At 42.8% G+C, this 26,432-nt stretch overlaps 1 protein-coding gene across 3 annotated transcripts in view; it reads left to right on the top strand.

Annotated features, from left to right (window-relative positions):
* STAB2 (stabilin 2) overlaps nucleotides 1–26,432 on the top strand; it is a 176,320-nt gene that overhangs the window by 85,658 nt on the left and 64,230 nt on the right. For all 3 annotated transcript variants that reach the window (XR_010343837.1, XM_064379911.1, XM_064379910.1), the window contains exons 26-36: nucleotides 1,423–1,518; nucleotides 3,211–3,306; nucleotides 6,812–6,859; nucleotides 8,262–8,398; nucleotides 8,852–8,966; nucleotides 11,670–11,747; nucleotides 15,107–15,205; nucleotides 15,294–15,401; nucleotides 18,616–18,747; nucleotides 24,679–24,807; nucleotides 26,165–26,221. Coding sequence is in view for 2 of the 3 variants with exons in the window: in XM_064379911.1 (XP_064235981.1) it covers nucleotides 1,423–1,518; nucleotides 3,211–3,306; nucleotides 6,812–6,859; nucleotides 8,262–8,398; nucleotides 8,852–8,966; nucleotides 11,670–11,747; nucleotides 15,107–15,205; nucleotides 15,294–15,401; nucleotides 18,616–18,747; nucleotides 24,679–24,807; nucleotides 26,165–26,221 (1,095 nt within the window). In the remaining variant the exon portion in view is untranslated. The remainder of the gene's footprint in view (nucleotides 1–1,422; nucleotides 1,519–3,210; nucleotides 3,307–6,811; nucleotides 6,860–8,261; nucleotides 8,399–8,851; nucleotides 8,967–11,669; nucleotides 11,748–15,106; nucleotides 15,206–15,293; nucleotides 15,402–18,615; nucleotides 18,748–24,678; nucleotides 24,808–26,164; nucleotides 26,222–26,432) is intronic.

Here is a 26,432-nt window from a genome sequence, read left to right as displayed (position 1 = left end):
TCTGCTCATGGGTCTGAAGGAAATTAGTTTTAAAATGTGGCCCTAGGAGTCCTAATTATGAAAAAGATCGCTGCAGTCTTGTGTCTTGCCAAGCACTCAGGAAATGATTGCATTCATTTTTGACGCACTTGAGTTGGCAGATTGCACTTGAGAAAAGGAAAAAAGTGTCTTGGTGTCTGCATTAGCTTTCTGGGGCTGCCATGCAAAGTGCCACAAACTGGGTGGCATAGAACAACAAAAATGTATTGTTTCACAGCTGTAGAGGCTGGAGGTCTGAGATGAAGGTGTCATCAGGGCTGGTCCCGTCTGAGAGCTGTGAAGGAGAAGCTGTTCCATGGCACTCTCTTAGTTTCGGGTGCTTTGCTGAAACTCCTTTGTATTGTTTGGCTTGTGGACACATCACCCTGACCTCTGCCTTCGTGTTCGGATGCCTTTCTCCCTGTGTGTGTATCTGTCTCCAGATTCCCCCTTTTTATTAATATAAGGATACTGGTCTTACTGGATTCAGCCTACCCTACTCCAGTATGACCTCATCTTAACTAATTACATCATAACCCTATTTCCAAATAAGTCACATTCTGAAGTACTAAAGGTTGGGACTGCAACCAATGAATTTGGGAGTGAGAAGACACAGTTGAACCTATAACAATATCTGTCTCCTCTCTGCTCTGTCTTCCTTTCTACAGACAAACTTGAAAAACATCCTGATGGGGAGATGGTAAAAGAGGGTGTCTCTCTGTGGTGTTCTATCAGAAACAGAACGGACCAAAAACCCAGGATTCATTCTCTCTCATTGACTCAGATTGAGTGTGTCCACATCCATCCTCGTTTCCTGATGCCCCCATCAGCCCTTGTGCGCAATTACAGAAATCAGGCCGGGGGAGATCAGGACTGCCCTCATATCTAGGATTGCCCTCAGCTGGGATTAGTTGGCTTGGAAACTTTTAGACTTTCCAAATAGGCACACACCTTAATTACCAGGAATGCTGCTTTAAAAAGACAAACTGTACTGGAGCCAAATGTTTCTAAATTGAACAAAGTGCCTTACAGGCTAGCAATGGCCTCATGCATGCATCTCCACCAAGTAGATACCCCACAGCTTGCTTAACCTTTCTCATTTAGGTAGAAGAGCCATCCAATACGATGCTTTTTAGGGCCCAAGTCCTCTCTGAGACTCTGCATAGGTCCCTCTGGAGTAAAGAATTCAGGAAGAGAGTACCAATATACTCTCAGATGGGAAAATGTAATGTAGAATCTGGAGACTAGACTCTCAAGTGTATCAAGCAAAAGACATCAATGCTGTTCTCTGGGAAAACCAGATAGCTTCAGTTACCATAGTATATTTCTCAGTGCCTTGTGTGGGCAAGACATGGAAGGCACTTGCTTTCAATAATCCCCTTAACTCTGTTCTTAAAATTATAGAATGAGTGTGAGTGCAAGAAAGGATTTCGAGGAAATGGGATTGACTGTGAACCAATAACTTCATGCTTGGAACAAACTGGGACATGTCATCCATTGGTGAGTTATTTAACTTTGGTTTTCATTACTTAAAAAAAAAAATGCTTGAGAAAGAAAGATTATTTCCTGTCTGGTCTAGTAATGAACAAAATCTCTTACCCCAAAAAGGGAATCTCTAGCAGAATGTGAGTAGTTATTGCAACTCCCACTTCATTCCAAAGCTTGGAAGACCCAACATATGACTGCCAGGTAAAATACAGAAGTCCTGGTTAAATTTAAATGTAAGAAAAAAATCATCTTTAAGCACAAATAAGTCCCAAATATGGCATGGGACAAACTTACACTAAAAATTATTCATTTTTCACCTAAAATTGAAATTTCACTAGTCGTTCAATATTTTTATTTGCTAAATCTGGCACCTCTAAACCAACAGTTTAAAGGATAGTTTAAGAGGTAACTGGGCTTCCACTCTGAATGTCACAACAGAGTTTTAAGTTATCGTCAAATATGCCCATTCAAAGGTACGTGGTGGTGCCTTGTTTCTCAACTTCAAAAGATCAGGCAAAGGTATTAGGGCTGGGGATGGTCATGCTTTCAAAAGAACATCACTAAGCACCAAACATCAGAACCAATGAAATCTGATGCCTTAGTCACATTGTGTAGAGTTAAGTAACAGAATCCATGCGGAAATTTGTTGGGAGTATCCCCCGGGTAGCTCTAGGAATCCAGGGGCAGGAAGTACAACTAGACTTCCCAAGAGCCTAGAACCAGGATTGAAGACAGCAGGATCACCAGAATCTAGGCAGCTTCTTTCCCCAGTCCTCTGAGATGATGGAAACTCTCATTTCACTTCCCTCTGCGCATTTTCTTTCTCTCTGCCTCTGTCTCTCTCCCCTAGCTTGTAGTGCTTCTGTGTTCATCTTGAGGTAAATGGTTCCCCTACCATCAGTGATGCCCTCTAATTTATCAGCATCCCATATCCCAGTTCAAAATCATAGAGGAAAGGATCTAACTGGCCCAACTGGGCCCAGTTATGCACATAAGAGTCAGTCAATTATGGCCAAGAAGTAGGGTTGTTACGAACACAGCTGCCACGGCCCACCCCTGGTACATGTGTGCAGGGTGGGGCATGGAGGACTAATTCTCATAGAAGAAAAATGAGGAGGGAGATGCCCCCAAGGTGTCTGTTGCCCAAGAATCTCAAGAGCATTTTACAAAGCTGAAGGAGCTCTAACACTCCTGCTTGATTTAAGCGCAACCAAGCCCTGGCATTCTAAATGTGTAGCTATTGCAAGTTTCACTCCATTCCAAAGCTTGGAAGAACCAACGTAGGGTTGCCAGATAAAATACAGGATATCCAGTTGAATGTGAATTTCAGATACACAAGTATGTGTCGAAAAATCTTCCAGTACAAGTATGCCCTAAATATTGCATAGGACAAATGTATACTCAAACTTACTTATCATTTATCTGAAACTCTCATTTGACTGTACATCCTGTATTTTTTTAATTTGCTAAATCTAGCAGGGATGAGAATAAATAATTTGATTGTGATTAAATAATAGCTGTATCAAACATGCAGACAGGAGACTTTCATTGCAACACTAAAGGGTCTATGGGTTACTTATACCATCTTTCAGCCCCAAATTTGCAGTTCTCACAGTAGATGGAGCCTGTTGTCTCATAGATGTAACTTGGGTCTAACGTTTTCACTGGGGTAACAAACCATTTCTTTTATCCTGGTTTTCTCAGGCAAACTGTCAGTTTACTACTTCTGGTGTCTGGGGCTGTGTTTGTCAAGAGGGCTATGAAGGAGATGGCTTTCTGTGCTATGGAGATGCAGCAGTGGTAAGCCATCTATAATGAACTCAAGTATACAATAATAAAGACAAAACCCTTTTTAAAAAACCTCTTGGCTAAGATGCCTTTAAAGTGATCTATTGACATACCTTTTGCTGCAGGAGATTTTACATGAAGTAAGCTGCTCCTCGCAGATGACATATATGCTCTGTGGGTCACATGTTTTCCACAGGCTGCAGGCAGCCGGCTTTTATTTGGCAGCTTCTGTGCACCAAGCAGTCCTTACTTCTCTTTCTTGATACTCTACCTCTTTCCATTCTCAGACTTCCCAAGGGAGCAACCAACTGGCCTCTGCTGGGTTCACTGGGCTCTCCTGTCTGGGCTTACCCCTGGTGTGTATGTGCACACGTGCACACATGCCAGGCATCTTGCTAAGTCTTTACCGTGCAGCAACACCCCATTTAAATCTCACAACAACCTTCTGGTGTTATGCTACTATTATGCCCATTTTACAGATGGATAAACTGAGAGGCTTAGCAAACATGCTCATCACCCTTTAGCTCCAGAGTGAGGAATCCAGCTGATAGCTCTGAGAGCTGTCAAGTGCAGAGCACAAATACTTAACCACCAGTGCAGAGCATTCTATCCATACAGCATGGGCCACACTAACTCAGCATTGATCCTACATTTTTCTATTTTGCCCATAAACTTTTTTTAATTTATTGAGGTAGAATATACATCCATACATCTTTACCATTTTTATGTGTATAGTTCAGTGGTAATAAATACATACACATTCTTTATTTTCCTTTCATCCCCTCCCTCCCCCTTCCCTTCCTGCTCTCTCGTAGCCACCAATCCCCTCTCTGTCTTCATGAGATCTACATTTTTAGCTCTTGTGTATGAGTGAGAACTTGTGATGTTTGTCTGTCAACAACCATAAACTCTTAAGAGATTATCTCTGTCTTGTTTCCTACATCAGTCCCGTTGGTTATAAATATTTGTCAAAATGAGAAACAAAGTCAATTGACAAATTTCCTCATCACTTTTTATTCAACTACCTGGCAGTTGGGTTCCTGCCTCTCCTCTCTGCTGAAATCACAAGCCTAACAATCCCCAGGACCCACAGCCTGCACTAAATGCCTTGCCCTAAGAGCCTCGCCCTTGGGAGGCCCCTTCTTCCCTTCCCCTCTCACTGTTCACTGTGTTTTCAACTCACCGAGTCAGGCCAAGGAGCTGTCTCCTGACACCCGGACCATGACATGTAAATCACATTTTCTCTGCACTGGGCATGAACCCTGTTTCCTAAAACCCTAAAATCCTGCTTTCACAATGTCCCTCTCCTCCCACGAAAAGCAAAATTAAGTCCTCAGCTTGGCTCTCCAGACATCTTCATACAGACTCCACTCTTGTTTTCGTTTCTGTTTTTTTTCTTGAGACAGGATCTCACTCTGTTGCCCCGGCTGGAGTACAGTGCATGATCATGGCTCACTGCAGCCTTGACCTCCCCAGGTTCAGGTGATCCTCCTTGGGACTGCAAGAATGTGCCACCACACTCAGCTAATTTTTTTTTTTTTTGTAGAGACAGGGTCTCACCATGTTGCCCAGGCTTGGTCTTAAACTCCAAGCGATTCACATACCTCAGTCTCTGAAAGTGCTGGGATTACAGGCCTGAGCCACCATGCCCAGCCCACTCATTTTTCTTCTAAACAGCCATCCCCTCCAGTTTAGCTGCTGCCTCCCCAGCTCCAGGCCCGCCACATTCCTCTCTCTCCTCCCCAGCTCTGGCCTTCCCACCAGCACCTCAGCTCTCCTCTCCCTTAAAGTGTCCCCTCTAAGGGATTACTCAAGCATCTCTGCTCTTGTATTTATTCACTTCCTTACTAACTTACTTTTTAACATGCGCTTATTAATAACCTCAACTACCAGATGGAATAGAGACAGCACTGAGCCTTTTTGTCTTTATGCAAATTCACATAGGATCATTGATATTGCCATTTTTGTGGTATTTAGTAGTTTAAAAAATATTTTCACATACATTAATGCACTTAATTTTCATAATTCCTAGAGGAAGTCTTCATCATATTCATTTTTCAGATAAGGCCCTTGAGTTCTCAGAGTCTAAGTGACTTGCACAAGAGCACAAAGCCAGTAAATGACGGATCCAAGAAGTGAGCCCAGTCTTTTTTAGTAACCCTGTGTTTAGAAACTTAAAAAAAAACCCACAATGAGAACACGTGGACTCAGGGAGCATCACACACTGGGGTCAGTTGGGGGGCCTAGGGGAGGGATAGCGGCTGGTGGGGAGGGATAACGTGGGGAGAAATGCTGGAATATAGATGAAGGGGGAATGGAGGCAGCAAACCACCTGGTTATGTATGTGCCTATGCAACAACCCTGCATGATCTGCACATGCACCCCAGAACCTAAAGTACAATTTAAAAAAAAAAAACTCTATGACACCTTTAAATGTCACTGCTCTGCCAGCAATGTTGGTTGTCTTTTCAAGGCTGAACTTCCCCCAAACAAGTGTAAATCATAGAGGAGCAGGGAGGGCCATCTTTTCACTTGTGTCTTACATCCCCTTTTATATCTTAGAGCCTCCCTTCACTCCACCCCAGTATTCCAGAGTGGATAAATTAAAGTTAATAGGGGCTAAAACTTACTGAAATTACTGCATACCAGCCTCTAGTCTAATCACTTTAAAAACAACTCCTGGGCCGGGCGCGGTGGCTCAAGCCTGTAATCCCAGCACTTTGGGAGGCCGAGGCGGGTGGATCACGAGGTCAAGAGATCGAGACCATCCTGGTCAACATGGTGAAACCCCGTCTCTACTAATACAAAAAATTAGCTGGGCACGGTGGCGCGTGCCTGTAATCCCAGCTACTCAGGAGGCTGAGGTAGGAGAATTGCCTGAACCCAGGAGGCGGAGGTTGTGGTGAGCCGAGATTGCGCCATTGCACTCCAGCCTGGGTATCAAGAGCGAAACTCCGTCTCAAAAAAAAAACAAAAAAAAAAAAAACTCCTGTTTCTCATATCAAACTGTGAATTGGAGCTTTTACTATCCCATTTTACAGAGGAGAAAATTGAGGTCCTTTAGGTAACTAGCCTAGAGAACTAGAAAATGGCAGAGCCAACATGAAAACCCACGTGGTTTGCTTTCATTGTTCTGAGCTGCTACTCAATGATGTCTCTGAAAGGGGACTATTTGCTGAGCTCTGTGACCCCCCACTTAGGGTCTAGGTAGCCATGTTCTTACAGCCTAAATTCTGATTTGGAAGAACCTTGAGTTGTTGTTTCATTTGAAGTTTCTGGAATTACTTCTCTAGAGAATAATCAAGCCACCTCAGTGTGCAGTTCTGGCAACATGGAAATGCAGCTAGCTGGAGCACCCATTCACGTTAGCATCAGGGAGGCAGGCCAGGAAAACGAGCCCAGCCCCAGGAAGGCTGAGCACAAGTGACCCAGAAATGCACTGTGATTACACTTCTCATTGCTCCTTCTCTGTGTTCTCTCCCATCTCTCCCTCCCTCCCTTACACGGTATGAATAAGGAATTGTCATTCCTCTCCGAAGCAGCTATATTTAACCAGTGGATAAATGTGAGTACCTTTGTTGGGACTTAGGATTGGAAATGTATATGTTTTAGAAACTTGGAATGCATATAATAGAAAACTGAAAACGCAGCTGATAAGGAGGGTAGGCGATTGTGCTGAGCAGCGTTTCTCAACCCTGGCTGCACTGTGAAACCACATGGAACACATTTTTTAAAAAATATTCCTGCATAGGCCCTACCCCTAAAGACTCTGATGTGATTGATCAGAGGTTTGCTCTGAGCATCAGTGTGTGAGGGGGCAGAAGGGAACTTCATTCATCACAGGGATCTTTTTTGTAAGTTAATATGATTCATCATTATAATTCACCAAGTTTGATTTGGGAATTATAGCTGTAATCTGACATAACTCATATGTGCTTAGCTCTCAGCTCAATATGCCAAGAAAAGCTTTTCCCTCACCCCTGAAAAGTATAATAATAAAGAATCCAATCCTCACCCTACACCCTTGTCTCAATCTCTGTCCTCTATGGCTGAATGAACCAAGGTGGCGGGCCCAGCCAGCCATTGCAACAAGTGGTTTATCCCCTTAAAATAGACACATGCCAAAATAATAGTCCATGCCTGGTCAGCACCGACTCCAGGACAGCTTCCTGTTGCTTCTGTATGGAGCCTCTCTGAACCCCTGATCCCAGCACAGGGGAGAGAAGAGACCAAGCGCCCTCTTGAGTATGCTGACTTTCACATAGACTCGTCATTCTTGGTCTCACCCCACAGGCATAAGCTGGCCCAGTGGACCCCGTACACACTCACTCACGGGAGCTGATGGTACCTCCACTTTCGGTGCAGTCATTTGCGTACCTTGAAATCAGCCCTGTTGGAAGTATTTACGCCATAAAAATCAGTAAATACTACAAACCAGGCTTTGGGTTGTTTTTTTTTTTTTTTCCCCTGGAGATCCAGTTGTTAGACATAAGCATGCCACTGCTTCTACCAAGAACTGGCTCTCTAGGCAAGAATGAAATTTACTTAAGGTTTTGTTTCAGCCCTCTAGTTTCTTCCAAGCCAAAACTCCTCCTACAGTCTCCCATCCTTACTTCAAAGACGTCCAAGAATGCTCAAGGTTTCCTGCATGTACACATACCCACAAGAGGCTAACAAGGCTATTTCTTGGTTCTTCATTTAGACTAAAGTGTAAAGGACTTAAAATGACTGAACATGTGACCCAATTGGGCAGATTTGCTTTGATAAGACTCATACATTGAATTTTAAAAAATGAGTCTCACAAGGGAAAATGAGGCATCAGCCACTGGGTTGGGTGGATTTGAGAAAGGAGTCCCTAGGACCTTCCCAGTATCATATGGGAAATTGTCATCTCTTCCAAGCATTTAAGTCAGCTCTGTTTGTCCCCTAACATGAGCAGGTCACTTTATTTTCTTTCTGTGGTTCAGAATGCTTCTCTACAACCCACGCTGTCAGCCACTTCAAACCTCACTGTCCTCGTGCCTTCTCAACAAGCTACTGAGGACATGGACCAGGATGAGAAAAGCTTCTGGTTGTCACAGAGCAATATTCCATCCCTAATAAAGTAGGTGTTACTTATTTTATTTTACACCATATCTGAGTGACATCTGTGCGAACATGTCTTTGAAGTTCAATGTAGGGAAGCCACATGGTCCTTCAAATTCATGGAGCTGAACATGTTCTAGGAGTCCCCTTTCCTCTCGACCCCAGGATAGTAATAATCAACGATTTCTGACAGCCAGCTCTGCCAAGCACTGTTTTACTGCTTTCTATATAACCCAGTTAATTCTCTCAACAACCCTATGATGAATATTGTAATGATTCCCATTTTACAGATGTGGAAACCAAGGCACAGCATGGTTAAGTAATTAACTCAAGCCAAGGCTGATAACTAAATCGGGAGCTTGAATTTTGAATATGGCAATCTGGCTCCAGAGCCTGTTCTCTCAACTACTCAATGATACTACAGCCCCATGCATTGATACTGAGTTATAGCCCTTGTGGACTGTTGTTTCAGATACCATACACTACTAGGCTCATACAGAGTGGCAGATCTGCAGACCCTGTCTTCTTCTGATGTGTTGGCAACATCTTTGCCGGGCAGCTTCCTTCACCTGGCGAAGGTGGATGGGGTAAGAGAGCTCTGGAATTTGTCTATTTACTTGAAACATAACATCTTGGTTTATATTGTACTTCCTAAATTTCCATAGTACGGGAACTTCTAAACGTGTGCAAAACTACAGAGAACAGAATCCCTCATGTGGACATCACCCAGCTGCAATAATTATCACATATCGATACACACACACACACACACACACACACACACACACACACACACACATTACCCTATAGCAGTAATCCTCTAAAATGTGGCCTTCGGCCCACTGATTGGCCACAAATCTCACATCAGACCACAGACTGATACACACACACACACACACACACACACACACACACACACACACACATTACCCTATAGCAGTAATCCTCTAAAATGTGGCCTTCGGCCCACTGATTGGCCACAAATCTCACATCAGACCACAGACTGATACACACACACACACACACACACACACACACACACACACACACGTTACTGTATAGCAGTGATCCTCTAAAATGTGGCCTTCTGCCCACTGATTGGCCACAAATCTCACATCAGACCACAGACTGATACACACACACACGTTACTGTATAGCAGTGATCCTCTAAAATGTGGCCTTCTGCCCACTGACTGGCCACAAATCTCACATCAGACCACAGACTGATCCACACACACATACACACATGCACGCACACATTACCCTATAGCAGTGATCCTCTAAAATGTGGCCTTCTGCCCACTGATTGGCCACAAATCTCACATCAGACCACAGACTGATCTAGAAAGGGTAAAAGATGTGCAGTTCCACAACTTTTCTTTTTATGTATAGTTGATTAAGACCTGGTTATTAGTCACTGAATCTTCATAGAGAAATGAAATTGAATCTTTATAGAGTTGAATCTATACATATTCAGTCTGTACAGAATTGAATCTTTATACAGAAATGAAATTTTATATGAAGTTAGAGTCAGTCAATCAGCCGCTATTAAGCACCTACTACTGTGTACCAGCACAGATCTAGGTGCTGGAGATAGGGCAATGCCCAAGGAAGAGCCCAGCTCCAGGGAGGCTTATCATCTGGCACTTCCTGCGATGTGTCAAAGACTCTGATTCAGAATTCTGTGTGGGAGTCTGGCTGCCCGGCTACACGTGCAGTGGTTCAGAGCTCTTTCTGTGAATTGCACAAGATGAGAATGAAGATTCCACTGCAAAGTGAGAACGGCTACATCCATGAACCATGGGCCACGGTCAAAAATGTTTGAGAATTACTGCCCTAGAACATTTCTACCCTCCCACTCATTGGTATGAGCATTATGAAAAAGATCTATGCCTAGTAATACCTAAATATATGTGGCTCATCAGATATTTTCTTTTAGAAAGCAGAAAACAGCGATCTTACGGCTTGTTAATATCTTATTCTGATAATTCTGGTGACATTGGAGTTATTTTCCATCAGTTTTTTAATTAAAATTGTATGTTTTAAAGTGTACAGTATGATGTTTTGATGTACATTGTAAGGTGATTCCTACAATCATGCTAATTTATTGATGCTTAAATCATTGGTTCTCTTAGCAAGCATTAACTAAATACCCATCTGGTCAGGCATATCCCAGGCCCTACAGATTCAGAGGTAAATCAGTCAAGGCCCCTGACCTAGAGGAGCTAACCACTAACAATATATTTTTAATAAGTTCCTTCCTATGTCTTATATCAATATCTCCTGCTAGGAGGGTTTTCTTCAGAGCCTCTGTAGATGTGACTTGGGAGTTGCTCAGGGTGAAACAAGACCAGGGTTCCTAGCAGGGATTTCAACTGGGGAGAAGAGGAGAGGAAACCAGAAAGAGTAGAGCCCAGTTAGTGTTGACTGGTGGCTGGATGGGTAAGTGTGTTGGGTTTTACTTACCCCCATTCCTTATGCAATTCATAGTCTTAAAAAGTAGTTGTATTCTGATCAGGAAAGTCAATTGCCATCTGTATTAGTTTGCCAGCACTACCATAACAAAGTACCGCAGACTGGGAGGCTTGAACAACAGACATTTATTTTCTCACAGTTCTGGAGGTTGGAAGTCCAAGATCAAGGTGTGAGCAGGGTTGGTTCCTGCTAAGGCTGTGAGGAAAGGGGCTGTCTTGGGCCCCTCTCCTTGGGTTGTAGATAGCATCTTCATGTTCACATGGCAGTATCTGAGTGTAGCTGTCTCTGTGCAAATTCCTGCTGCTTGTGAGGACACCAGTCAAACTGGATTAGGGTCCACCCTAAGGACCTCACTTTAACTTGATCACCTCTGTAAAGACCCTGTCTGTAAATAAGGTCACCACCTGAGGTACTAGGGTTTAGGACTTCAGCATACAAATTGTGGGGGTAGAGGGAACGCAGCCCAACCCACAATGCTGTCTCCAGGGTCAAACCACAGGGTCACTTTAATAAGCCTCGAACAGCACTTTTATAAATGAAATTGCATAGAATAGAATAGATGATCAGAGTGCCTCCCACATAGGGGAAAGTACTATTTCATGTGTGTGTGTGTGTGTGTGTGTGTGTGTGTGTGTGTATGTGAGTGAGAGAGAGAGAAGTGTCTGTGGGACAACAAGTTAAAGGTATTTCTTACTGTGGCTCATGGTCTGAAAGTATGAAGATCACTGTTGCTCAAAAAGCAGAAATTCCAAGGTCATCTCAACCCCAAGGTGTGTTCTATAGACTCACCTTCCCACTGTGGTTTGCATTTACAGAATATCACAATTGAAGGGGCCTCCATTGTCGATGGGGACAACGCAGCCACAAATGGAGTGATACACATCATCAACAAGGTACTAGATTCCACCCTCCTGTGCATGTGGCATCTCTTTTTCCCTTTGTTATTTATCCTCCTGTACAGCAATTTTTTTTAGCCTTATATGGAAGGTAACTGGTACTGTACCTTATGACTTTATCAAGGCCCTTTATCAAGTGTGGTCACACATATTGTCTTTCTTGTTTATGGCAACATCTCAAAAGACACTTCAGGCCAAGTGCTGTGGCTCATGCCTATAATCCTAGTGCTTTGGGAGACTGAGGCAGGAGGATTGCTTGAGCCCAGGAGTTCAAGACCAGTCTGGATAACATAGTGAGATCCTGTCTCTACCAAAAAAAAAAAAAAAAAAAAAAATGCATGCACCTGTGTGCTCCCAGCTATTCAGGAGTCTGAGGCAGGAGGATCACTTGAGCCCAGGACGTCGAGACTACAATGAGCTGTGTTCCAGCCACTGCACTCTAGCCTGGGCAACAGAGTGAGACCCTGTCTCAAAAAATAAAAAGGCACGTGACCTTAAGCACCCTGGCACTGGGAAGTCTATACAACCAAAGGGGATGTAATCAAGAACTGGAGGAGAGGCACGTGATTATGTGTCACTTTTCCACTCTCCTATCTGCATTGTTGCACCCTAAAAAATGAGGTAGGAAAGGCCCTTCGGAAAAAGTGGAAAAGAATATAAAAAGCACTATGACATTTTTATTTTCTTCTGATACCCAGTTTAACAATGGTATGACATAGGAAGAAAAAAGAATAATTGAGGAATGGTGTTATAAACTACCCTGCAATTTTCAGTTACCATGTTAGGATCTTTACTTAAAATGAAAGTTACAAGTTGGAATTTAGGGTACATTGGGAATTCTTGTAAGGTGGAAGATCAGAAAAAAAAAATGTGTTTTAATTAAAATTGTTCTCACTTGGCACTTATATAGCCATTTACTGCTTTTAAGTTACAGAAAAGGTTTCTATTTGGAAAAGAGCCTGTTTGTAAGATTTCTGGTCTCATTGTTGCAAAGATCTTGTGGTTCTCCCATATCATCAAGGGGCACTTAGAAACAAGAATTTTGTGCAAGTGATTTGTCACTTACAGGGAATTTAGCTTCATCTAATGCAAAGTAATATTATTTATCAAGGATCTTTTTCTTTTTCAATCCTGGCTTTCCGAAGTACTAAAAAACGTTTTAAGAACATAAAGTTGGCTGGGTGGTGGCTCACACCTGTAATCCCAGCACTTTTGGGAGGCCAAAGATGGTGGATCACCTTAGGTCAGGAGTTCAAGACAAGCCTGGCCAACGTGATGAAAGCCCATCTTTACTAAATACAAAAACTTAGCTGGGAGTTATGGTGCATGCCTGTAATCCCAACTGCTCAGGAGGCTGAGGCAAGAGAATCACTTTAACCCAGGAGGCAGAGGTTGGGCGCAGTGATTTATGCCCGTAATCCCAGAACTTTGGGAGGCTGAGACAGGTGGATCACGAGGTCAGGAGATGGAGACTGTCCTGGCTAACATGGTAAAACCCTGTCTCTACTAAAAATACAAAAACTTAGCTGGGCATGGTGACACGTATCTGTAGTCCCAACTACTTGGGAGGCTGAAGCAGGAGAATTGCTTGAACCCAGGAGGCAGAGCGAGCTGAGATCATACCACTGCACTTCAGCCCAAGCGACAGTGCAAGACTCTGTCAAATAAATAAATAATTACCTCCACTCTGCTTTTTTTGATGCACACAACCTCATTAGTAGAGCGGCATCTCAACCCATCTCCTAAGTGCTGTATTATTCTCACTTACAAACAAGACAACAGAGATTCCTCATGGTTAAGTAACTGGATTGATGAAGTGGTTCTGGGGATGGCAGTTAATTGATTCGGTTATCTACATAGCCTCTGGGCTGCAGGCCCTCCCTAAGGGGCTCCTTCTATGTCTGTCCACTGGCATCAAGGGCATCGCAGTCAGGGTCGCCGTTGTGCCCTGCATAAAGGTGCCTGGCCAGAGTGGCTGGTAGCCTAATCTCAGCCCACTTCACTCCCCATGCTGTTGCACCCCTATTTGGGATTGCAAACTCCTAGAGAAAGGAGGGACTTTTTCTTGATTTTCAGTAGCCCTCCTCATTGCCTGTTGTTATGTGACGTGGACATAGAACCATCAAGTTCTATCAGGCCTTCTCCTGATAGCTCTTGAATCTGCCAAATCTCATCTAATCACCTTAAGCCCCTCCTCCCCCTTCAGCTCCAACAACTCAGAAATGTATCTGTCTTCCTCTAACACAATGTTTTTGTACAATGTTTCTGGAAAAAGCCAGATAGCAATTATTAGGCTTTGCAGGTCACATGGTCTCCATCATAGCTCTTCAACTCTGCCATTGTAGTGCAAAGATGTGTAAACAAATTTACTTGGCTGTATTCTAATAAAATTTTATTTTTAAGTACAAGCAGCAGACTGGATTGGGCTTTCTACTGTAATATGCTGTGAGCTCATTGAGGGCAGAACCCAGGTCTCAGTCACACTTGTATGCGCACCGCCTGGCCTATAGAAGGCATGCAATAAATGTTGGAAAAAGGCTGATCGGATTAGAAAAACACTCCAGTGTTTAATTCTTCAATCTGACAAGGTTCTAGGTAGAATGCAAAGGTGAAAATAGTGATTTTGGCCAGAAGGTTAATTATGCAGGACTTGCAAACCCAAATGTCCAGATGGATAGCAAAATGAGTAAGGGAAATGTCCCAGGTCGAAGACGTTAGGGAGTGGTGGAGACTGTAATGAAAGTGGCTGCTGCTACTCTCTGCTGCTGTGTGTCTGCAGAAATCCAGACTGATGTTTTTAAAAAGAAGTCAGCAATCTGAATTTGTATGTAAAAATGGCCTATTATTACACAGCATGAGCTAAACAAAACAGTTTTACAAGCCAGATTCGGGCCACTGGGTTGCAGTAGATTTGAGACTTCAGGGAAAAGAAATGAAGAACCTAAAGAATAAACAGAAGAATAACAACCAAAGAAGAATGGATTCGATATTAGCTGCAACCTGCCGCATTTCAGTTAGACTTGGTCTAAGGTCTTCTCCGACAAGGTAGATTAATGCAAGTTGAAATTAATTACTTAGGGGAAGCTGAAAGACTTTTGTGCAAGGTGAAATTTTCTCTAATCAAGGAGGTTTAAGGGTAAGGCATGAAATTGAATGAATAACATCTCCAAGTCTCCTCCAGCCTTGTCACGCTGTATCCTGGAATATTTTTATTCTGTGAGTAATCTTCAAAAGGTTGTTAATGTCAGTCTATTTAACTGCCTGAAGAAGTTAATGGCATTAGACTCTCATATGTATACACAAGTAGTAGGTCCTACCAAAACATGCTAACAGGGTGCTGGGGTTTCTTTTTTCAGGTGCTGGTCCCACAAAGAGCTCCAACGGGCTCCTTACCAAACCTGCTCACCCGACTGGAACAGATGCCTGACTATTCCATCTTCCGGGGCTACATCATTGCAAGTACCACATTCTCTGCCTGACCGCTATGCTCAGGTTACCCAAGAACAGGAATCCCTCATGTGCTCTTGTCTCTTTCCATCGCAGCAATATAACCTGGCGAATGCAATTGAGGCTGCCAATGCCTACACAGTGTTTGCTCCGAACAACAATGCCATCGAGAATTACATCAGGGAGAAGAAAGTCCTGTCTCTAGTAGGTATCAAGAACTAGAACTAGGGAAGTTATTTTGTAAAAATTAACAAAATAATCCTCCTTCCTTGTCCATAGCCATATACTTGATATAGACTCGTGCAGAGATTCTCCCATACACAAACATCCCCCAGGTCAGAGCTGCTGGATGTTACACACATGCACCTGGAATTGCACACTTGAGCCTGTATACACAAGGATGCAGGCATGGTGCATTGATTGTGTGATGTTGGTGTGTTTATGTAAATACGAGCAAAGGCAGCCCAAGCCCACTGGTGCTGGCCTGTTTAGGATCTATTTATACAACCATCACTCTGGTTCTGGCCAGAGTGATGAAACCACATAAAGAAATTACACAGTTTCTCCAGAGCAGTGGTGGGAGACAACAGTGGGCTCAGAGGTAGCTTCTCGGGGGGTTTCAGTACCACCCCCATCTTTTTAACATCATCTCAGCCACCCAATATAAAGATGAAAGTGAAAACAGTGTGCTTGCCATGCAAATCCAGCTACAAACATGTCCTGTCGTATGGGGCTGGGGGTGGGGTGGTCCTGGGCCCCTCCTATATAAAACTTCTGGAGCCACCACTGAATATCAGATAAATTGCAGCCAGCCTATGGAAGTCTTAAATACATGGAGGGGTAATTTGGACTAAGTTCGGTAAGAAACAGGACCCACCAAAGAGTTTTAAGTCAGATGCTGGCACAATTGAAGCTTTTTAATTAATTCACAAAATCCTTTGACAAACTTTGACTGTTTACCCCTGGATGTTAGGAATCAGGGAAGATAGAGAAGGGGATAAGAGGAGGAAGAAAGAGATAATCCACCCCTCTAGGTCCCTGAAGCTGACATCTCAGCTATTGGGACCAGGAACAGGTCAGAGAGTTGGGAAGGAGGGGTGGTCATGAGGATTCTTCCAGCTTCCTGGGACACCTGCATGCTTGTACCTATGAGCTCAAGTACCTAATTCCAGGGATATGCACGAAACACACAGCAGCTCTGCTATGGGGGAGGATTATACAGGGGAGAGTCTCCGCATGAGGCTGTGTTAAGTATGTGGCTATGGACAGGTGGGTTTTGATGGAAAAGTGAAATGACACATTATTGGGCTAAAAAGAGTGTTTGAATTTTCAGAAAATGGGGGGTTTTCTTATTTAATGAGGAAATAAGAAAGGCTGCTTTTCTTCCTCACCACCTCCCAAATTCTCCCTACCCACTCATCGTGTCCAGTCCCACCTCCTCAGGGAAGATGGCTCTGGCCACCCGAGGTGTAGACGCTCTCTCCCGCCTCTGAATTCACACCATGTGTACCCCCTTGCAGCGTTTATCATGTATCCCCAGTAGGATGAACTGTCCTCTCAAGGAAGCAAATCTTAGCTCTCCGACTGGATTATGAACTCTGAAGGAAGGGAGAGTGCCATAAATTCCTGTAACAAGCTCTTTGAACTCCTGGGATGGAACTGGAAATCATCTGCCTTGTCTTTCCCCTGCCCTCCAGCACACCCTATTTCCTTATACCTCTTCAGTGAGAAATATTCTTCTTGTGCCCCAGAATGAAACTTCAGGCAGTCCCATAGTCCCTCTGCCTTCCCAAAAAGTCCTGTAATCACTTTGGTGGCAAATACACTTTAAGTCACAAACTCACTCTCAGCTAAGTAAAAATAAAGAATCCAACTCCTTACAATAATTAACACTTTGAATTGGATTTAAAATTAGCTCTTCCCTCCCTGCTCCACAGCAGAGCTTTGTGCAGAAACGGTCTTGGTCCTTGAATCGGTCAGAGTCCACAGGAGATGAAAAACATACCAGTTACATAAACAGAATTTGATAGAATGAATTGTTTATTGGCTATAAAGCTGTATAAATATAACTGAAAGGTTAAAAAAGCAAGAGAGCAATATCACAATGATAGCAATTGCAGGATTCACTTATGACCCCTAAGGCTAGGAGGACAGTGGGAGGAAGTTGGAATTACTAAAACATATAAACCTAGAGACCGCTGAGAAGGGGTCACTTTTCAGCTGGTACTGGTGTCTTTGAGCCTGGATGAGTGGCGAAGGTCTCTGTGGGTCCAAGACCCAGACCTCCAGGAGCAAGCATTGTCTGGTTGGTGTCTTGTGAGTGGAGAGGGCGGGATTAAGCTGACTCTGCGAGTGACAGGAAACTGCCATGCAGATTCAGGTGCCATTGCAGGGAAGAGAAGTGAGGCTGGGTGATGCCAACAGGAACAGGGAGAGAACAGGAAGGACTGAGGCCTCCAGCCCTCCAACTCTCTCCAGAACTGCTCATTGGCAGACCCTAATAGGGAGCCCCTTGCAAAGGAGAAATGTGGGGGACAGCCTCAGCCCTAGCATCGTCAAACAGAGTATAGGAGGTGGGTCTGGAGCTGAGAGACTATCACCTAGGAGCCTTCTCCTCACCTTCCCCACAGAATGCTTCCCTTTCTGATCTCATTAAATTCCATTTTGGTTCACTAGGTTTGAAGTAGAGGGGTAATAAGGGTTGGTGGTTGGGAAGACACGTCAAGAAGGTAAGAAGGTTAAGAGGGATGGAGGAGGGCAGGAAAGACTCTAAAACCACAGAGTCCACCCCTAGCTCTGCCCCTGGGGAGCCTGCCCATCCAGGCTGCCATCGGCTCTCTCAGATACTCCTCATGTCTGAGCCACAGCAAACACCCACATTCTTGTCCCAAGCCAACTATGCAAGTGCAGATCTATCCCTCACAGCAACAGCCCTCCTCAGTGCACCAAGGGGCAGCTCATCAGCAGTCCCTGCCTGGGTCAGACCCTATCTAACATGCCACCCTATCTCCAGGAGACACAGATTGAGGTCCTTGAAGCGTCCTAGTGAAGCTCCTCTCGTGCCCCAGAGGCGAAAGGTGGACTGGGGTGTGGGGACTCTGTCTTCTCAGCAGTTCTGTCCAAAGAATTATCACCTTTAAAATCTACCCCAGCTGTCGTATCTTTAGTCTGGGTTTTAGAATCCTCTAATGAGTTATTAACTGTTCCATCTGGAAAATTTGCAAGTTCTCTGAAGCCATCTGTTTCACAGCTCACTTTCATATTGAATCTCTATTGTGTCTTGATGCTTCTGTCCAAACTTCCTCTCAGACAAGCTGTTGTTCCTCTATGTAATCTCCACAGTGACAGTACATGGGAGAAGCTGGGTAACTGGTCAGGCTGATCTCTTGACTGACTTTCAATTCTGTGTGTGATCCAGGAGAAGGACGTCCTCCGGTATCACGTGGTCCTGGAGGAGAAACTCCTGAAGAATGACCTGCACAATGGCATGCATCGCGAGACCATGCTGGGTTTCTCCTACCTCCTCGGCTTCTTTCTCCACAATGACCAGGTGCGATCCTTTTATGTAAAACCCAGGAATGAGTGTCTTGGCTCCTGTCATCCTTCATCACTTCTATATTAGTCTGTTTTCACACTGCTGATAAAGACATACCCAAGACTGGAAAGAAAAAGAGGTTTAACAGACTCACAGTTCCCACGTGGCTGGGGAGGCCTCATAATCATGGTGGAAGGCAGGGAGGCACAAGTGATGTCTTACATGTATGGCAGCAGGCAAAAAGAGAGCTTGTGCAGGAAACTCCCCCGTAGAAAACCATCAGATCTCGGGAGAGTTATCACTATCATGGGAGCAGCATGAGAAAGACCTCCCCCCATGACTAAATTACCTCCCACCAGGTCCCTCCCACGACATGTGGGAATTCGAGATGAGATTTGGGTGTGGACACAGCCAAACCATATCAACGTCCATATTGGAATAATCTCACCAGTGCTTCCTAAGCCTTGCAAACACAAGACAGTTGTCTGTGTTTCACCGTAAAGTAAAGCCTAAACCAGACTGTCTAGCTCCCGCTCTCCTGCCCAGTTGCCAGCCTTCAGATGATCAGGGTAGCCAAACAAATTGTGGCATTGAATCTCTCCAGTCATAGGCATCCTTCAGTGCTTGTACAACACACCCAACAGATGGCTCCCGAGCGGTACCCAGGATGGAAGGGAACCTAGGAGATCAACCTATCGAGGCCCAACCAGGAAGTAGCATGGCCTCCAGAGTATAAGAAGCCCCGTGACATACATAGGAGCCAGCAGCCAAGTGTATTAACATTATTATCATTGTATAACCACAGAGATTGCAGTCCTAGGACTAACCAGCCACCACAGTGGTATTCCAGCGTTGATCTCACATGATCTCACTCAAATATTTAAACGTGTTTACAATTCATAGGAAAGAATGCATGAGGCTAAATATTTAACATATTTCAGTTATAAAATTTTTTTTTATTACATTTTAGGTTTGGGGGTACATGTGAAAAACATGCAAGGTTGTTGCATAGGTGCATACGTGGCAGTGTGATTTGCTGCCTTCCACCCCTTCACCTATATCTGGCATTTCTCCCCATGCTATCCCTCCCCCACTCCCCATCCCCCACGCTGTCCCCCCCACTCCCCCCAACAGACCCCAGTGTATAGTGCCCCCCTCCCTGGGTCCATGTGTTCTTATTGTTCAACACCCTCCTATGAGTGAGAACATGCGGTGTTTGATTTTGTGTTCTTGTGTCAGTTTGCTGAGAATGATGGTTTCTAGGTTCATCCATGTCCCTACAAAGGACGCAAACTCATCGTTTTTGATGGCTGCATAATATTCTATGGTGTATATGTGCCACATTTTTCCTGTCCAGTCTATCACCGATGGGCATTTGGGTTGGTTCCAGGTCTTTGCTATTGTAAACTGTGCTGCAATCATTCGTGTGCATGTGTCCTTATAGTAGAACGATTTATAATCCTTTGGATATATACCCAGTAATGGGATTGCTGGGTCAAATGGAATTTCTATTTCTAGGTCCTTGAGGAATCGCCACACTGTCTTCCACAATGGTTGAACTAATTTACACTCCCACCAACAGTGTAAAAGTGTTCCTATTTCTCCACATCCTCTCCAGCATCTGTTGTCTCCAGATTTTTTAATGATCGCCATTCTAACTGGCATGAGATGGTATCTCAATGTAGTTTTGATTTGCATTTCTCTAATGACCAGTGATGATGAGCATTTTTTCATATGCTTGTTGGCCTCATGTATGTCTTCTTTTGTAAAGTATCTGTTCATATCCTTCACCCATTTTTGAATGGGCTTGTTTGTTTTTTTCTTGTAAATCTTTTTTAGCTCGTTGTAAATTCTGGTATCAGCCCTTTGTCAGACGGGTAGGCTGCAAAAATTTTTTCCCATTCTGTTGGTTGCCGATTCACTCTATTGACTGTTTCTTTTGCCGTGCAGAAGCTGTGGAGTTTGATTAGGTCCCATTTGTCTATTTTGGCTTTTGTTGCCAATGCTTTTGGTGTTTTGGTCATAAAGTCCTTGCCTACGCCTATGTCCTGAATGGTTTTCCCTAGGTTTCCTTCTAGTGTTTTTATGGTGTTAGGTCTTATGTTTAAGTCTTTAATCCATCTGGAGTCAATTTTAGTGTAAGGAGTCAGGAAGGGGTCCAGTTTCTGCTTTCTGCATATGGCTAGCCAGTTTTCCCAACACCACTTATTTAACAGGGAATCCTTTCCCCATTGCTTGTTTTTGTCAGGTTTGTCAAAGATCGGGTGGTTGTAGATATGTTGTGTCGCCTCCGATGCCTCTGTTGTGTTCCATTGGTCTATATCTCTGTTTTGGTACCAGTACCATGCTGTTTTGATTACTGTAGCCTTGTAGTAGAGTTTGATGTCCGGTAGTGTGATGCCTCCCACTTTGTTCTTTTTGCTTAGAATTGACTTGGCTATGCGGGCTCTCTTTTGGTTCCATATGAAGTTTAAGGTGGTTTTTTCCAGTTCTGTGAAGAAGGTCATTGGTACCTTGATGGGGATAGCGTTGAATCTGTAAATTACTTTGGGCAGTATGGCCATTTTCACGATACTGATTCTTCCTAACCATGAACATGGAATGTTTCTCCATCTGTTTGTGTCCTCTCTTATTTCGTTGAGCAGTGGTTTGTAGTTCTCCTTGAAGAGGTCCTTTACGTTCCTTGTTAGTTGTATTCCTAGGTATTTTATTCTCTTTGTAGCAATTGTGAATGGCAGTTCGTTCTTAATTTGGTTCTCTTTAAGTCTGTTATTGGTGTATAGGAATGCTTGTGGTTTTTGCACATTGATTTTGTATCCTGAGACTTTGCTGAAGTTGCTTATCAGTTTCAGGAGATTTTGGGCTGAGATGATAGGGTCTTCTAGATATACAATCATGTCGTCTGCAAATAGAGACAATTTGACTTCCTCCTTTCCTAATTGAATACCCTTTATTTCTTTTTCTTGCCTGATTGCTCTGGCTAGAACTTCCAGTACTATATTGAATAGGAGTGGTGAGAGAGGGCATCCTTGTCTAGTGCCAGATTTCAAAGGGAATGCTTCTAGTTTTTGCCCATTCAGTATGATATTGGCTGTCGGTTTGTCATAAATAGCTTTTATTATTTTGAGATACGTTCTGTTGATACCTAGTTTATTGAGAGTTTTTAGCATAAAGGGCTGCTGATTTTGTCGAAGGCCTTCTCTGCATCAATTGAGATAATCATGTGGTTTTTGTCTTTGGTTCTGTTTATGTGGTGAATTACATTTATAGACTTGCGTATATTGAACCAGCCTTGCATCCCCGGGACGAATCCTACTTGATCATGGTGGATAAGCTTTTTGATGTGCTGTTGCAATCGGCTTGCCAGTATTTTATTGAAGATTTTTGCATCTATGTTCATCATGGATATTGGCCTGTAGTTTTCTTTTCTTGTTGAGTCTCTGTTGGGTTTTGGTATTAGGATGATGTTGGTCTCATAAAATGATTTGGGTAGGATTCCCTCTTTTTGGATTATTTGGAATAGTTTCAGTAGGAATGGTACCAGTTCCTCTTTGTATGTCTGGTAGAATTCGGCTGTGAACCCATCTGGACCTGGGCTTTTTTTGGGTGGTAGGCTCTTAATTGCTGCCTCGACTTCAGACCTTGTTATTGGTCTATTCAGGGTTTCAACTTCTTCCTGGTTTAGGCTTGGGAGGAGGCAACTGTCCAGGAATCAGTTATAAAATTCTACTCATGTATTTCAAATATCAAGTAAAAAGATCACTTTGAAAATTTCGTAAGAAAAACTCATAATTTTAATGTAAATTCTCACAAGAAAAATTAAAACTAAGAGACACTAAACACTATATTGAAATGAAGGCTTAATGACAGAACTTTATAAGCAATAATATTTAAACCTTTCTAAAAAGTGTAATCTTAAAAAATTTATTCAGTGGTGTCATTACTGAATAACAAGTAAATTTTTTTTTTTTTTTTTTTTTTGAGGCGGAGTTTCGCTCGTTACCCAGGCTGGAGTGCAATGGCGCGATCACGGCTCACCGCAACCTCCGCCTCCTGGGTTCAGGCAATTCTCCTGCCTCAGCCTCCTGAGTAGCTGGGATTACAGGCACGCGCCACCATGCCCAGCTAATTTTTTGTATTAGTAGAGATGGGGTTTCACCATGTTGACCAGAACGGTCTCGATCTCTTGACCTCGTGATCCACCCGTCTCGGCCTCCCAAAGTAACAAGTAAATTTTATGTAAAATGTTTTTTATCTGCGTGGGGGAAAAGTCTTTCTCACTTTTCATTGATTCGAGAATAATCTAACCTCAAATATTTTTCTCAGATTCCCACAGATAAGTCTACCTATTGTGTAATAATTTGAAGGAGACCCTTTTAAATATACTGTTTTGTTTTACCAGGATTGGCAATTATTGTATTGACAGAGAACTTTTTTGCTTCTGTATCTGTCATCTTTTATTTCATCATGTAGAGATTAATGTCCAATGCAGTTAGCTGACTCAATTTCAGAGCTGAAATGTTCATTTTTCCATGTGTACAGAAATTCTTTTATCTGGAGAAAGAATTATTAATACAATAGAGGCTTTTATTGATACTAATTTACTTTCTCTTATGACAATGGAAGTGTAGAGAAATGCTTTACTAAATGAGTAGACGCATTCAAGTCAAAATTTTAATGTGATCCATAATTCTCTGGATAGATCTCAGAATGGAAATAATCTAGACTTTTTAAAATGCCAAATCAACAGTATTACCACATCAAATGTTTTCTGTTTTTGGTATTTAAAAATAGCTCTGCATCTTAGAATTCTGGAAATTTATTACAATCACCATTTGAGACTAAGTCAGGTTTTCCATTAATTTTCCAAATGTACACAGACCTTGGAACTCCTCTGTTCAGCCAGATTTATCCCAACATCCAAATAGAAACTCATTTCACTGCAAGTAAATCATAAGGGACTTTAATATTCAGTGGAAGTTCAAATTAAGCATTTAGTAGGGTCATTCTAATATTACTGCAGAGAGGACTTCTGGGATAATAATATATGACTCATTTTGTGAATTTTAAACCATTATTGGATCTTAACTTGAGTTTTCCCCCTCCCAAAATCAGCCCTGCTAAAAACACACACACACACACACACACACACACCACCCCAATTGTTCAAAGAATGTTTTTGCTTCCAGTTATATGAGTTATATTAATGAATGAATCCATGGCTTCATTTATTTTTCATTGATTACTCATTAAAGTATTCTTCCCTAAAAATCAAAACAAATTACAACTCCAAGTTGAATTTGACTTGGCAGCATTTGGATACAGACTTCATTCCCATGCCTTGGATGCTTATGGACTCACTAAACAAGGACAGATATAAACATACCATTTTTTTAAAAAATTCTTTAGTTATTTTTATTCTTGTTATCATTAGCCTTTCTGGGGGTTGTTTGCACATTAACCATGAAGTGGAGGCATACTGAAGGAACGGTTGCATTCTTCAGTTTTTGGTTATGGAAAGCATTACCACCTCCAGAACCACTAGTCTACAGCACAACTGAGCATGCCCATGGAGCCATCTTGCCAGTGAGCACTAACATAATGATCATAGGTAGTATTTTTCAAACAAACATAAGGCAGTTAATTTGCATGATAGAAGATACCTTAGACATTATCTAGAATAACTTTTTCATTTTACAAAAGACAAAAAGTTCAGAGAGGGAAAGCAGTTGGCCTAAGGTCACACAGCTAGATAGTGCCAGGACTACTATTCAGACTTCCCCTCCTAGGTAAGAGATCTTTCCAGTATAGGTGAATATTATAATATCTCCAGGTGAATATTGTAATATATCCTAGACAACTGTCTTACTGATAACCTCCAGTTCCTATCTTCCTCATACCTCTTTAAATATCATAAAAAGTGACATTTAACCCTGTTGTTCACAGATCTATGTAAATGAGGCTCCAATAAACTACACCAATGTAGCCACTGATAAGGGAGTGATCCATGGCTTGGGAAAAGTCCTGGAAATTCAGAAGAACAGATGTGATAATAATGACACTACTATTGTACGAGTAAGTTCTATGGGTCAGGACCAATGATGGGACTAAAAAGTATTGGTTTATTTTTTATAAATTTTTAGGCATAAGGCTTTTCTATTAAGGTATCTTAATAGAAAATTCATGAACCAGAGTGAGCATCTTTGATGTGCCAAGGAGGAACTACCAGGCTGTGGTTCTACAAAGATACATAAGACATGACCCCTGCCCTCAACGGGCTTGTGATCTAGTGTGAGAGGTGGTACCTTGCGTGTCTGCGAAAAGCTGCCAGGTATGGGGAGGGGATGGTGGGGAGGTGGAGTGCTGTGCTGGGCAGGATTCTGGACCATGGCTTTCTTCAAAGGGAAAATGTGCCATACCCAGCACAGACAAAGGGTAGGAACTATGGTGCACCTGTGGCAGTTGTGGGCCACACCTGCTCTACTAGAAGAGAAAATAAGGAAATGAATGGTTTCAGTGCATTATGGAATGTGATAATGGAGGTTTTTCACGCCAGTCCATGGGGCCATGTAGGACCTTTCAACAATAATTACAACCACTGGCATTCATTAGGCACTCGTTATATGCCAGGCACTGCTCTTAACATTGTACACGTATTACACCTGTCTAATCCTCTCAACACCCTAACAAGTAATACTATTACTATCCCCATTTTACAGATGGGAAAAATGAGCCAAAGAGGTTAACTAATACACGCAGGTTCATGCACTAGCAAGTGGCAGAGAAGGGGTTTACATGTAGGCAGCCTGGCCCAGAGCTGGAACTCTGAACAACCACACTATCCTATCTGGTAGGCATCAGGTTCAGAACTAGACATATTGGCCACCTCCTGTTTTAGGAATAGGTTGAGGTTCAGGGTTTCTGTGTTTTGCTCTTTGTTTTGGAATAGCATATATTATTACAGTAAAAAGTTTACAGTAGGTTGTGAACTTTTGCTGTTTGTTTTGTAATAGCACGTATTATTGCTGTGGAGCATCTCCACGCTGAGCCTCCCAGCCGAGCAGTGTGCTCTGAAGCTGGGCACTGGGTATGGTACCTTGTTAGTTTCTAAATCTGGCCCAATTCACTTAATAGTTGGGTTTTGATAAATAAAACTTTAAAATAATTGAGATTTAAATGAGAGAGATTTAAAGGTCACACTTTAAAGAGTTAGCAGAGTAGGAAGAGTATTGTGGAGCAATGTGATACAACTGTGCAAGACCTGAAGGAGTTGACGTGTTTGTCTCAAAGAACGTGAAAGAGGCTGATCAGATGATGTTCCTTGATTTTAAATTCCGTATTTAAAAACCTTCAGTTCCAAGTTCTGGAAAATGCTAGCAGCTTCATTCTGCACTAAAGTTAATTGCATTGACTGTTTCTGTGTTTTACCAAGGGAAGGTGTACAACATGCTCCGCGCAGCAGCTCTGCCCATCCGGAGCTAAACCTCTAGTAAGTATTTTGTCTGTTTTGATAAAATAGTTTCCAGATCCGCGGAGTCCCAGTTAGAAAACGAACCTCGTGATTACCTGATTTGCACTCCCCTCATTCCTTCACTTAGTTTGAATTAAATTTTACCTCATTATGTCACATGCATCTTTGTAAAATCTTACATCTATTTTTTTGGACCAAGGTAAAATTTAATAAACAGAAATGGGCTCAT

Source organism: Aotus nancymaae, unplaced genomic scaffold (genome assembly GCF_030222135.1).
Source record: "Aotus nancymaae isolate 86718 unplaced genomic scaffold, 86718_ANA_hifiasm-v0.15.2.pri h1tg000021l, whole genome shotgun sequence".
In the NCBI taxonomy this organism is placed as follows: Eukaryota; Metazoa; Chordata; class Mammalia; order Primates; family Aotidae; genus Aotus; species Aotus nancymaae.
Note: the sequence above shows the minus strand (reverse complement) of the source record. Positions and strands in the feature narration are given on the sequence as shown.